General features: G+C 42.8%; 2 protein-coding genes across 7 annotated transcripts in view; one reads left to right on the forward strand and one right to left on the reverse strand.

The window, feature by feature from the left end:
• Window positions 1–1,300, forward strand: part of LOC128452320 (twist-related protein 2) — a 5,898-nt gene extending 4,598 nt beyond the window's left edge. Inside the window, exon 2 of the mRNA XM_053435516.1 lies at window positions 1,252–1,300. The gene's annotated coding sequence lies outside the window, so the exon portion shown is untranslated. The remainder of the gene's footprint in view (window positions 1–1,251) is intronic.
• A 1,065-nt stretch (window positions 1,301–2,365) lies between these two features.
• The window catches only part of LOC128452336 (histone deacetylase 7), a 41,020-nt gene continuing 30,233 nt past the window's right edge, over window positions 2,366–13,152 (reverse strand). For 4 of the 6 annotated variants that reach the window (XM_053435519.1, XM_053435521.1, XM_053435517.1 and 1 more), the window contains 6 exons: window positions 10,780–10,877; window positions 7,721–7,839; window positions 6,600–6,733; window positions 6,416–6,500; window positions 4,873–5,020; window positions 2,366–4,771 (listed from right to left, as the gene is read on the reverse strand). In XM_053435519.1, coding sequence (XP_053291494.1) covers window positions 4,753–4,771; window positions 4,873–5,020; window positions 6,416–6,500; window positions 6,600–6,733; window positions 7,721–7,839; window positions 10,780–10,877 — 603 coding nt within the window. In that variant the 3' untranslated portion in view covers window positions 2,366–4,752. The other 2 variants (XR_008340889.1, XM_053435522.1) reach the window with 2 other exon arrangements.

The raw sequence follows: 13,152 nt of genomic DNA on the forward strand, positions 1-13,152 counted from the left end.
GCCACACTGCGAGCTGAGTGCAGGTGGACAGGGTGTGTGTGTGTGTGTGTGTGTGTGTGTGTGTGCATTTGCCTGCTGCGTGCATTTGCATGTGTTGGCCTTCTTCACACAGCTGCAGGGACAGAGAGCCATGGAGGGATGACTTCTGGTTTGACACGTAGGCAACAAAGGGCCACATGACTGACTCAGGCATCAGCATCTGTCAAACTGTTTAACAGATGTTCAAATGGATTATTATCATTAAAGCTATTATTAGCGATATTTGTAATTTAAAACAGAAGATCTGGATTCAAAGCGTAGAGGGCGGAATCTGCCATTAGCGATAAAAACTATCATTACTGCAGCGTGTAATCTGTGTATGTATATATTTTTTTTGTCTTGGTACTGACCTATGCAAAATGAATTTCCCTTTCGGGGACAATTAAGAATATCAATCTAATCTAATCTATGATACAGATCTATGAAGGTAAATACATAAAAAACACAAGGATAGATTTCATGAAAATCATAAAAACTGTGACTTTAACCCATAAAAAATCTGAATTCTCAGGCCCCCCCGCTTGAGAATGTCATGCCCGACATGAATAGAGTATAACTCTGCAACTACATGGTCTATTTGAATAATCTATATATATATTTAAAGGTTACACTTGTGAGATTTATGTAGAGTTACATGCATCAGCAAAAACATTAGTAGGTCAGAGAAAATGAGGATGGATCAAAACATAAATTTAAGATTTTGTGTCAGCCCAAATAAATGTTAAAATTAAAGTGACTATCCCCTATGATAATATGCAGTTGTGCAGCCTGGTCAGATCTAGTCATAGCACAAAGGTTGTGTGTTTCGATCGGGTTGTGTACACTAATGTGGCGTCTTGTTAATATTTTTTCTATTAAAAAGAAAAAGCTGAATAAATTCAGCAGAATGCAGCTTCAACCATTAAAGCCTGTTCCCGTTAATTAACACGCTCATGCTTTGGTGGCATAATGAAAGTCATGTGACACCCACATCAACCGACACACAACCCCTGGTAGCTGGACCTCTCTCTCTCTCTCTCTTCCTTAAAGACAGCCTGTAATTAGAGAGAAGTGAGAGCGGCTCAGTTGAAACGTTTGCTTGTTAAAAGAGACTAAGATGCAGTCGAGGAGCTTTGGGGATTTTTCCACACGTGGTTGTTTGTACACACACGCTGATGCATGTCCAGTTATCTGAAAGTTCACCGTCTAATCATGTGTTTCTCGTCCCTGCAGAAAACCCACAAACGGAAAATTCTCTCGACATTTGTTCCCGCTTCACCAGCCCCCCCCCCCCCCCCCCCCCCCCCCCCCTCTTTTTATCTTAAATCTTTTCTTTTCTACTTTGTCTGGACACATGCTCGACTCGTGACGCGGACGTTTCCATGGCAGCAGTGTTTCTGGAACACTGGCGAGGAGACGTGACAGTCGAGTCGAGAGCTGAAAACATTTCGACTGACGAAAACAAACAAAGAAACAAACAGCTGGCCTGCGGTGACAATGAAACAAAATGGCTGCTGGTTCGAGTGCCTTTGGGGAACACCGGGATAACCATCGTCCACGACGGACAACTCACTGCCAGACAAGACATTCAGATGACTAATGATAATGGCACAGTGATGGTTAGAGGGCGGTCACAGCCAATGAATGTTTACAGCAAAAATGCTAATAAGCTAAACGCTCTGGCCCAAAGCCTTCTGGGAAAAGGAAGAGCAGGAGGAATCGGACGCAGATCTTCTCCTCTGTTGTGCTGTAGTAACTGGAAAGCTTTCTGTGTCTTTTTTTTGTGTATTTTAAGTGTATCTGTTTGTGAACTTTGGTGTAAGCACACTGTATCACTTCAACTCTGCTTGTGCATTATACTTTAATGAGAAATGTCCACATGAAAACCACTGATCCCAGTTCAGCCACTCCTCAACATCTGTTTATGTTAACCTGTGTTTCTGTCAAAAAGGCAAGAGTTAATGTTTGTCTGCTTTTTGCTGCAGCTTTAAAATCTCTCCGCAAATTCGCTGTGACTATTTTCAATAAAGGATGTAAAACATCCAACTCTGAGCGTTTCTTGTAAAATGTGCCAAAGTCATGATGAGGTGATTACAGCCACAGTATAAAGGATTCATTTATAACCATCGGTCGTCTGTCTATTCTTTGATCGTGCATCTTGTGCATTTCCTTTTTGATCGGCTCTATTGTGCCGACTCCTGTGGACAATAATTTTGATCATGAAATAATTATAACACACATGTAAGATTTGAGAAGACACTGTGGCGAGTTTGTTGGAACACGCGATTACAACATTCGAAGGTCGAAGGAGCACGAAAGCAGAAATAAATGAATATTCTTATTCAAATCTATATAATTTACCTTTATTAAGGACTTTTTTGGAAACAAAAATAGTAGAAAAGACAAAAGTCAGACATAGAAACCAAAATAAAGTCATTATATACACTGTACAGAAAATCAGACAGTCAGCTCTGATCGAACTGGACTCGACGTGCACTTTGAATTAAGATCCAGTTTGCTGAAGCGACCTCCTCACGGACTGGTCAGCGTGGTTCCTCGAGGCACACGGGCTGATAATTTGGTCTCCTGGTGCGGCTGGGGGTCATTTTTAAGATCAAATACAAAAATAAGTAATTTAAGACAAAAGAGAAGACATGAGCTACGTTAGGTCCTTATCGTGAATGTTCTCGTAAAGCTTTGTAAAGCGTCATTTTCACATCAGATGAACGAAGATCTGAGAGGTTCTGAGCTGCGGTCACAGCGCAACATGGGGAAAGAAAAGAGAAAGAGCAAACATACGGTATTAGCAAAATAACCTATAGCACCGTCACAATTGTGTTAGACATGCAAAGAGCACTTCAAAGGCAGAATCTGAATGTATAAATAGAAGGCGTGTCGGTTTTTGCTTTTGGGAACATTTGTTTATACGTCCGTCCTGTGCTTTCGGTGCTGTTCAACTGTTTGGATAGAAAAAGAAACATTCACAAACTCTTCAAAGACTTTGAAGTTCTTTAAGCTGTGCCAGTCCAGGGACGGCACATTGTTCTCATAAACTTTGGTTGCGCTTAACCTGTGTCCAATTGCACAGTGTGGATATTCAGCTATCTCAGTATTACTGCTCTGTCCTAACTGCTGCAGTGTCCTTGTTTGGTCCGGGGATAAAAAACAACCCTGACGCTGACAATAAACAGAGCGGCGCTGCTAGAAAACAAAGTTCAGCTAAAAAATGTAAAAAAAAAATTGAAATAAAAGCGTAAATGAATTCTACAAAATACAGTAGGAATGCTCATCCACAGGTAGAACACTGGTCCATGTAACGTAGCACACGTAACGTAACACACGTAATGTAACACACGTCATCAAAGTTCAGAGGTTAAGACAAAAGTTGTTCTGACCCTCCCATCCTGAGGGTAAGATAAGTGCACTTTGTGTGTGTGAGATTGATGTGAAGTCCATGTGGCTTTGATTGTGTATCTCATCGACCGTGTGATCCTATGTGATCTGCGTCGTCACATGTGTAATCATTTCTGAGTGGTCTCTGTCTCCGCTGTCGTGCGACTGCGTCTGTGTTAGAGCGATAAATTACTGACACTCCAGTGGCGATAGGCCTTAGCTCTTCATTGTGACTAATGCCCCCGATACACACTACAGTATGTCCGTACATTTAAGATGCACCTCTGACGTGTCTTCTTCTATGTGTCCGCGAGTGATAATAACAAAGACTGCAGCCACCTGGAGTTTGGCTGCATATGCTCGCCTGACGGACTTAGAGAGGAAAAGAAAGAGAGAAAAAAAAAAGATTAAAGAAAATATGTGGACATACAAAACAATATGAAACATATGTGTCTCAGACTGTAGCTTCACTCTGGATTACTGACATTCACAGAGATATGTGGCATAGGTCAAATGAATGAATATTTAAAATATGAGCACGGGAGACACTTGATTGTCATCGTCCGTCTCCTCCACCTTGTCCAGTTCACATTACACAGCGGTACAGTGCAAAACGATCAGAGAAGATCTTTTCCTTCATTGGATCTTTGTCAGATGCAGACACGTGACATCATCATAGTGGGACGCATTGTAAGTGCAGAGGGACGCGTCTGCTCTCCTTCACAGGCACGTCATGCGGGGACCACTCTTTCCGCTCAGGGTGATTCGGTAAGCCGAGGTGACCTTTGACCCCGGCTTCAAGGTTACAAGAGTTTTGAGTGGTCACTCGCAGGTCTTCAGGGAATCGTTAATGAGGGGAATGTTTTTAGTCACAGAGCTGAGTGTTCCGTGTTGCTGGCTCCAAAAGCTACAAGACTGAACTTCCTTCATTAATCTGCCTCTGGGTGTCTTCGTTTTCAGTTTACTCTAAGTTCAGTGTGTGACGTCTGCCTCGGGAAGAGCCGGCGGAGGCGTCACGAGAATATGAACGTTGTCCAGGTGTCCAGGTCAGTTGTTGCTCAGTGTGTGTGTTTGATCCAGAGTTGTCAGACTGGAGCCAGACGTCCTGCAGGTGGAGGAGTTTTTGTGAGGCGAAGAATATAGTGGTTGAACTGAGGAGGACATCTGGTTCCACTGATGGTCCAAATGCATAACTGTGTGTGCGTGTGTGTGTGTGTGTGTGTGTGTGTGTGTGTGTGTGTGTGTGTTTGTGTGTGTGTGTGTGTGTGTGTGTGTCCATTCAGACATGGTTGAAGGCAGCTGTCAAGAGACTGTTTCTTCAGAGAGATCCCCCCCTCCAGGTCAGTTTTCTGACTGATTCCTTAAAAACAAGAGAAAATATTTAACTCATATTTACAGCAAATTAATGACAGTATTAAAATTTCCTAAAGCAGAGGATAATAAAAATGACATGTTCTTTACCTGTCAGACATGAGGGCTCCCATCGACAGCGAGGCGATGGCGCTGACGGCCTCGCTGTCCGAGTCTCGCCTCAGCCGTCGTCTCTGGGCCTGCAGGTAGGACAGACCCACTGTGGTGGCCGAGTCCTTCAGACTGTGCCAGTACTCACCTGCAGGCAGCAGAGGGATGGGAGAGAGGGAGAGAGGGAGAGGAGGAAGGAAAAGGGAGAGAGGAAGATTAATGCCCTCAGTCGCTGGTATTTCAATGTTGTTTTCATCTTGAATGGTTCCTTTAGGGAAAGTGTCTGCGTTGTATTAATAAAAAGCCCTACTTGGTGTTTGATCCCCCAGTTGTGGCCGTTTGATGTGAATATGAGTATTGACTGTGATATAAACAGCCCCTGGTCCAAATATCCATGTTGATCATTTCAGATATATAAACTCAAGTTCACTCTCTTCTCTGTGGCTCTCCCGGACAGATCCCCGTGACACACAGTGCAAGTAAAACAAATCAATCAGTGTTTCTAAACGTGTTCGTCTATGAGCATGTGTGTGTTCTGGCTGTGCATGCAACTCACATATATTTCACCCGAGGATAAAATTATGGGCTTAACATTCTTTGTGGCTTTGCAAATATTTTTAATTAATCTAATTTGGTTGGGATAACATTTGTGTGCAATCAGGAGGGGATGTTGCGAAGGTCGTGTGCCAGAGAAGTGTTTGAAGATAATTGGAGCCAGGGCGGGCCGTGTGTGTCTGTGTGAGTGTGTGTGTGCGTGGTGGTCTGTGAGGGGGACGGCTGGAGGGAGGGATGGGAGACAGGGACGTAAAGGAGGAGAGAAGTGGCCGGAGAGCAAGACTGATGAGGAGACAGAGAGGAGAGATCGCTGAGTGGAGAAATAAAGAGGCTTAAGTTTTGAGGGTGGATCAGTAGAGGTGAAGAGAGACACATTTATTATGAACATTTTATCTGATTAAACTACCTTCTGTTTCAACAAACTTTTAAAACAATATTAGGATAAGTAAAAGACTTTTCATTTCAATTGAAAATAAAATGTCTCTGCTCTTCCTTATGTCCAAGTTTTTCCTCGTCTAGGAATAGAGGATGTTTCCTTGTTGCACAGGTTGTACAGAAGCACAACGTGATTTTGAGCCATATCAATAAAAATTGATGACCTGAACAAGCTGTTGAACATGGCGGTATGATTATTAACTGGAGGTGCGTTTCTTTGATCCCATCTTCAAGTAAAATCTTCAGCCAAAAACCAAAGCCAAATAACAAATTGGCTGATACAAATCATTTCCTGCAAATATTTTTTTACCATTGGTTTGTATCTGTTTATTCACGTATTCAACTTCAAACCAGCTGATTGAAATGTATTTACATCTCAAAGTTACTGACACGTGTATATTACTTTTTCAATTTTTCCTGACAACTGAGACACGTATATGTATAGATATGTATATATCAGTTATATATATATATATATACTTTTCACAGTGATTATAATTCCTCATGTAATTGATGCTTCAGGTCTGTGTTGTGCTGAGGCGTCGGTTCTTACCCTGAACCTGGATGACTCTCTGCAGTGATTGGATGGCGTTTTCACAGGGCTTCTGGTCCAACACTGACTGGGACAGTGGCTCCACCTAGGACACAAGTTGTCAGATGATTCAACCTATTGTGTGTATGTGTAGAGGCACACACACAAATATATGTAAAACCCAAACACACACACACACACACACCTCCATGCCCAACAAGGCGCTGACGCAGGCTTCAGAGGCGTCACAGATGGCTTTGAGGTCATGTCCCCCCTCCAGAGCCAGCACCACCCGACCCCCGGCCAATGACATGAGCTGACGGGTGAGGAAGCCAAAACCTGAAAACACAAACACACACACAGGTTCAGACACACACTGGCTGGTCAGCAATTTATCCACAGATAAGAGAATAAAGGGATTCATTTTCCCCGTCAGCCAACAAAGACGATGTGATTTTTACATTTTGTTATCACTTTAGTTCAAAGTGATGATTCCTGCCTTGCAAATGCTGTTCACTTCACTTCACTTCTATTCATGAGCGAGCTTATCATTCATGATGCGACAAAATTCACGATTTTTGAGACACGCATGCAATCTACATTTTAAGTCCCAGCAGTCCACAAACAACTCTCTTTCCCACTGTTTACTCAAGAACTTATGTTTGTTTTGATTACAGCCCATCTCACCTCATGCTGATGTCAGACAAGATTTCATTGAGCTGTGAAAGACTTTGTCCACATGAAACTAGCCTGTGAGGAACAACCAGGCTTTATGATTACACAGTATGTCCCATGAGTTGGTTCTAGCCCTATGTTGATTCAAGCTATCTTGTGACTATTCTGTATTCAAATGTCAGAAAGAAAAAAAAGAAAAGTCCATATTTATGTCAATTAGAACATCAGGATGCACTTTCACCAGAACCAGTAAGTTAACTTGTTTTTAAGAGTAAACAATGCAGAAATAAGAAGGGCACCGACACCTCCCCTAAGGCTGATGGGTCACATCCCCCTACTATAAATACTTATTTTCACAAAATCCAGATCACACCTCATTTCACCTGTTCAAAGATATTAGCAGCCTCCTAATGTCCTTTTTTCAGAAAGATCTTCAGAAAGATGGGTCATTCTCCACCCCTCCACAAAAATGCATGGAAAAATGTTGAGTCTTTTTTCTTTTCTTTCTAGTCTTCTAACTTAATAACAAACAAATGGAGGTGATGTAGAAAAAAACGAACAACGCTCACATTCATACGTATACCATCGTGTGGGAGGCTTTCTTACTGTGAATGTTTGCTGTATGTAAATGAGTGTCTGACTGAGCCTTACACTTGGCTGTGACCTTGTATCCTCCCAGTGACGGCGAGTGTCCCTCCACAGCGTCGAACCCAGACGACACCAGCACCACATCAGGGGAAAACTCGTGGGCGATGGGCATCACCACAGCTCTGAGGAGGAGGAGGAGGAGGAGAGGAAACAAAACACTGAACCAAATACTGTTATGGTACATTCCGTCAAACCCTGTGAACAGGTGTTTATGATTTCTGAACACACCATAATAATATGAGCAAGGGAGTCTTTGCGCAATTGATTTAACGTCGGAATGGACTGAAAATGATTAATGTATAATTATTCTAATGACCGATAATTTTAAGTTGCCGGTAAAGTGAGAAAAAAAAACATCGAGCGGGAATCATTGCATCGAGAAGGTGATTGATTTGCAACGGGAACACATGTACAGCGTAGGACTTTTTTCTGGATTGTAAACTGCAAACATTTACTTCATTGTAAACTCCCTTCCATTTGAAAATGATGAAAGATAAATTATCAAAGGCCACGTTCCAAGTGCTTGATCTCTGTTCTTGATCCGTTCCTGGTAAGTAGCCAAGAAGAGAAGGTGGGGTAGCTCCCAGGTGTGAACGTGTGCAACTGTTTAAATGTGAAGCAGAGCGGCCCTGAAAAAAAACTGAAAAGCACGAGTGCAAACTACAGATCTTTCCATGACATAAAAAGATAAACCTGACTATCACACAGCTTTAGGTAGGTTTAGTTTTTTTTGCAAAGGACACAAGGAGATAAAAATGAGACCCTAGACATATAGGCTGTGACGCCCACATACTGTATACTCTACTTAGAGCAGACCACTTTCCTCGCTTCTCTGCTCTCCTCCTCACTTCCTCTCCTCTCCCGCTGCCAGTTATTTAGCAAGAGCGCATGGCCCATGCCGCGTTTGATTCTCTCGCTCTCTCAGCGGCAGTTCAAAGACGCTTGTGTGTGTCTGGTTCCTATTAGGAGCTCGTCCCTCTTCTCACGTCACTGACAGCCAGCCATCTGGGATCCATTGGGCCTAATTACGCCGCCTTTGGATTCCCTAACAATGCACCCCCCACTTCTTCTCCTCTCCTCTGCTGTATTCTCCCTCTCCTCCATGGTCTGTCATTTGTCAGTAGCCACCTAGAAATGCATATGAAAATATCGGCATGTGCCCGTACATACAATAGACAGGCCAAAATAGATACAGGCGCACGCTTTCCCTTTGAAACTGGATGTAACGGGTGTGCTGGGCTACCGGTGATTACACCGACTTCCAATTCTGACCAGCTCAGTAATCCTCAACACACCCACACAACACACACAACACACAAACACACCCACACACAACGTCATGATATCTAATCTCGATGCAGCTGAGCTTTCTTTTGATTGTACTCAAGTCCAACCGCCGCTCTCGACCACAATATTCCCCCCGTCACTAACACACCCAAATGCAGAGGCACACAGCATCAACAGCCGCAATCTGTTCCATCCTGAAGAGAAACACACAGTCTGGAACCCTGTTGTCTAAATCATGGATTCAGATTGAATTACAGAGCTGGCACCCCACCACATTCTTAATTGCATCAACATGAATTCCTGATGCGTCAAATTTTGTCTACTTGGGGAGTTATGCATTTATTTGCACCATAATCAACAGAGTGGGGGCAGTGTTTACTGAGAACTTGGTCAAACATTTGTGTAAAGTATATTTTCATAGCAATCCTTTCACATTTTTGCTGCATCAAAAATCTTGCCTCTCTTGCTGCAGTTTGACAAATCAAATGACATGTTATCCTTTATTCTATAGTCCACAGTGACAGTAAATGTAGAGTTGCTTCACATGATAACATATGACAAAGGTCACCGGCCGGATATGCGCCACGGACATCACAGCTACATGGTATGTGCCTCAAACCACTGGACCACCACCACACACCACCACAGAGCTTTGATACAGGGAAAAGTCTGTAGGAGTAACACACAATAGTGTGTTACTCTATACTATAGTGTGGTTAACTGAGGAAGCTTTACACATGAAAACACTTGCCGTTTCCCAAACTGGATGAAAAATACCAAAACCAGACGGCTGCTCAGGAAAGGACCAGTTGTCTTTTAATTAAAATCCAGTGCTCCAGTAAACACTGGACTTAGTTTTTCCAAGCCTGTCTATTGGCTCTATGGATTTTACCAGTATGGGCAAGCTCATTAGCATCTTTCCTTTGACGAGGGGCCCACCCACTGCGTGTGCTGCATTCAGCACCATGAAGAGCTCGCACACTGTTTAATCATCTGGTGGCGAGCCAGGGTTTTGGATAGAAACACAGTTCATTACAGCGCAGAGCAGAACAAAACCAAATTCATTCAGGAGAAATAGATTGATTGAAATGAAAGGTTGGGTGAGAGCAAAGGTGTGACTCACAAACAAATTGGTGTGTGTTGTATGTTGTTGAGTTTAGTTTTGTGTAAGGATAATGGCTTATATCATTGAAAAACCAACAATATTTTCTCAAGTTAACGCTTGTGAAGACGAGGTATTAAACCTGATTTAGAAGTTGAACAAGATCCAGTGTCACATGAGCAAAAGTATGCAATTCTTAAACGTTGTATTCCAGTGCAGATGGGAAGTTGCCACATCCAAAATTTGAGGGTGGGCTTAAACCAGGAGGAGAAAAATAATGTTTTACTGTTTATTTTCTTGGCGCTCACACTTTTTATTCACAGAGGCAAAACATTTTTGCATTTGGATGAAATTTGTAAAGGTTTATTGTGTAACAGTTGGGCTTTCTTATTTTTGTAAGTTCTTTGAAACTTAAGTAGAGAAACACAAAGCAGCGAAACATTCAGCAACTTGCTGAACCAGCAAAACCTACACGCTCATCTTGGAAAGGATCATTTCAAGCTGCAGACTAGACGATAGGGAACATTCTCACCATCTAGACAACGACATTCTGCTGTATGAAAATATAGTGAATTTGTATCAATATGCTGAATTTGAGATTTTAACTGATAAAACAAAACAGGGTGAAAGAAACATGTGAGAGGAAATAGAGACGGTTCAGTTCAATCTTTACCTGAATGCAGCCAGGTACTCAGCATCTCCCATGGGAGGGTTCAGTCCTCCTGTCCATCCTACATTCACATTGAAGCCTTCACCTGGACCTTCACCCACCTGGATGGAGGGAGAGAGGAGGAAAGAAGAGAGAAAAACTAAATGATTTTCTTTGAATGCCAAAGAATTAATGAGTCCCAGTGAAAGTTGAGAAACTATGTGACGATGACAGATTTGTAACCAATGTTCACAAACTCAGCATCGCTGTTGCAAAAATTTCAATTGCTGCGATTGACAGAACGTGACTGCATCTATTTAAGGCAACACCAGGGAGTGATTATGATTCCTCAATGAGAGACGGATGGCTATCAATTCAACACCCCTGTCGCTCCATTTTGATTTTGATACGATTTGTCAAATAGTGTTATAAATCACCCGGAGCCACAACAGAGCTACACCCGTTTATGGGTCCCAAGCTTCGAGCTCCAACTGCACTGGAAAATATTCACACTTGGCAACTGCTGCCTGAATATAAACCGTATGTTGTATGTTCTGTTAAAAATGCATGCATTTTTATCAAAACACAATTATACGGCATGTTGTGTATGCAGTAGGTTTTTTTGGTATACGTCATGCCCCTGTAAAGATATATTGGTGTACTTCTCGACGGATTCACATGTTCATTCTTAAATGTCCTATATACGATTTTAGACGATTTTTCACGGGACGTTTCTGCTCTCAAAATGCCAAGCGGAGTCCATGGAGCTCCTTTCAGTTTGACCTCACACACTTGGGGCAGTGTTAACTGAGGCCTGGTTCTTGGAAAGAAGGTCCGAGGATTCCTGCCTCTCTCTTTGTAGTCCTGCTAGCAGCCATTTAGCTGTTCTCTAAGCCCTTCGCCATCAGTCAATGTGTCAGTCTGAGGGGAGAATGAGGAGGTTGATTGACACACTCTTGGCAACACGGCGTGGTAATTTCCTTTGTGTGTGTGTGTGTGTGCGTGTGTGTAAGAGTGTGTATGGGTGTGAGAGGATGTTTGAAAGAGAAAGAATGCTGATGATCATCGCAGAGCGTCTGTCTCTATTCTTCTCTCCGTGGACGGGATGTTCACAGGGCAAACGAAAAACACATGAGGCCTCCGGTCCTCTGCCAACTAGTAATGTACCCGCTAGCACAGGCACGTGCACACGGATACACACACACACACACAATTCGTGCTATTGCTCCAAGTCCCTTACGCTTCTCTGTCCTCCTCCTCTCTTTCATGTTTCGAGAGTTGCTGGACTGGATTAGTCCTCCGCTGGTTTCTGTGTGGTACTCTGCACTCTCTGTTATAGCTATGAGATCACACCCCTACCCCATAGTGTGCTATATACCTACACGGGGGGACAGCAAGACTCCAGAGGTTTACCACACAGCTCAACAGAGGTTGAGGAGCCACTTAAGGCGAAGCCACATCCAAGCCAGCAGAGCGTTTTATTTACCGTCCCTCATCAGGGGATTTTATGGGAAAACATTGACTATTTTATCCTCATTATTGTGAAGGGGGAAGGATGGGAGCTGGGGGAGGATATGGGGGAATGAATGGGTGGTTAACGCCGCCATTGGTTGGGGGTCAATTCATCTGACTGGAGATAGTCATCACACTTTGGTTTCTGGAAGGACCGCAGGCAGGATTCATAGGCATCTCAATTTCCTGTATGCAAACAAGGGCATGCGATTCAACTGTACACATCCTGTTGTGGAGTTCTATCATCCAAAGCCATATTAAATTAAACCTACGGTGGATACACAAAAACAAAGTGGGATTGTGTGCTCATTGGCAAAACACACTTGCAGCATTTGGAAGTTTAAGGTTGACTTGGTCCAAAAGTTTTCCTGTTGAAGACAATGTAACAGTAACAAAAATAAACAAAGTAAATCCAGTACATAATTAAAACGTATTCTTAAAATGATTACTTTAACCCTAACCCTAACCCTTTGACTTCAGATGAATATTGCAGGATCACCAGTGGTGTCAGCAATGTTTGTTTGTTTGTTCTCTTTATGACAACTGTGACTGATCCGAGACCAGATGAGAGGTTAAAATATTTTAATCCTCAACCCCTGTACATTCCAACACCAACAACCTGTCAAATCCCCCCCCCCCCCCCCCCCCCCCCCTGTGCATCAGACAGAAATCCCTCATCATGAACACACTGAGGTTATAATTGAGGCTTTGAATCATGTAGATGATTCCTCGATTTATGGCTAATATTATTTTTTTGGTTTTGACAAGTAAATGCTAAACACAAGGCTCCTGAGCTGCCTCATGTCCCAGTGAAATTATGTATTTACCAAATATTTCCATCGATGCCAACGTAGCCATCTTCACATTAACCGGTAAATTCAATAA

This window comes from Pleuronectes platessa, chromosome 2 (assembly GCF_947347685.1).
Source record: "Pleuronectes platessa chromosome 2, fPlePla1.1, whole genome shotgun sequence".
In the NCBI taxonomy this organism is placed as follows: Eukaryota; Metazoa; Chordata; class Actinopteri; order Pleuronectiformes; family Pleuronectidae; genus Pleuronectes; species Pleuronectes platessa.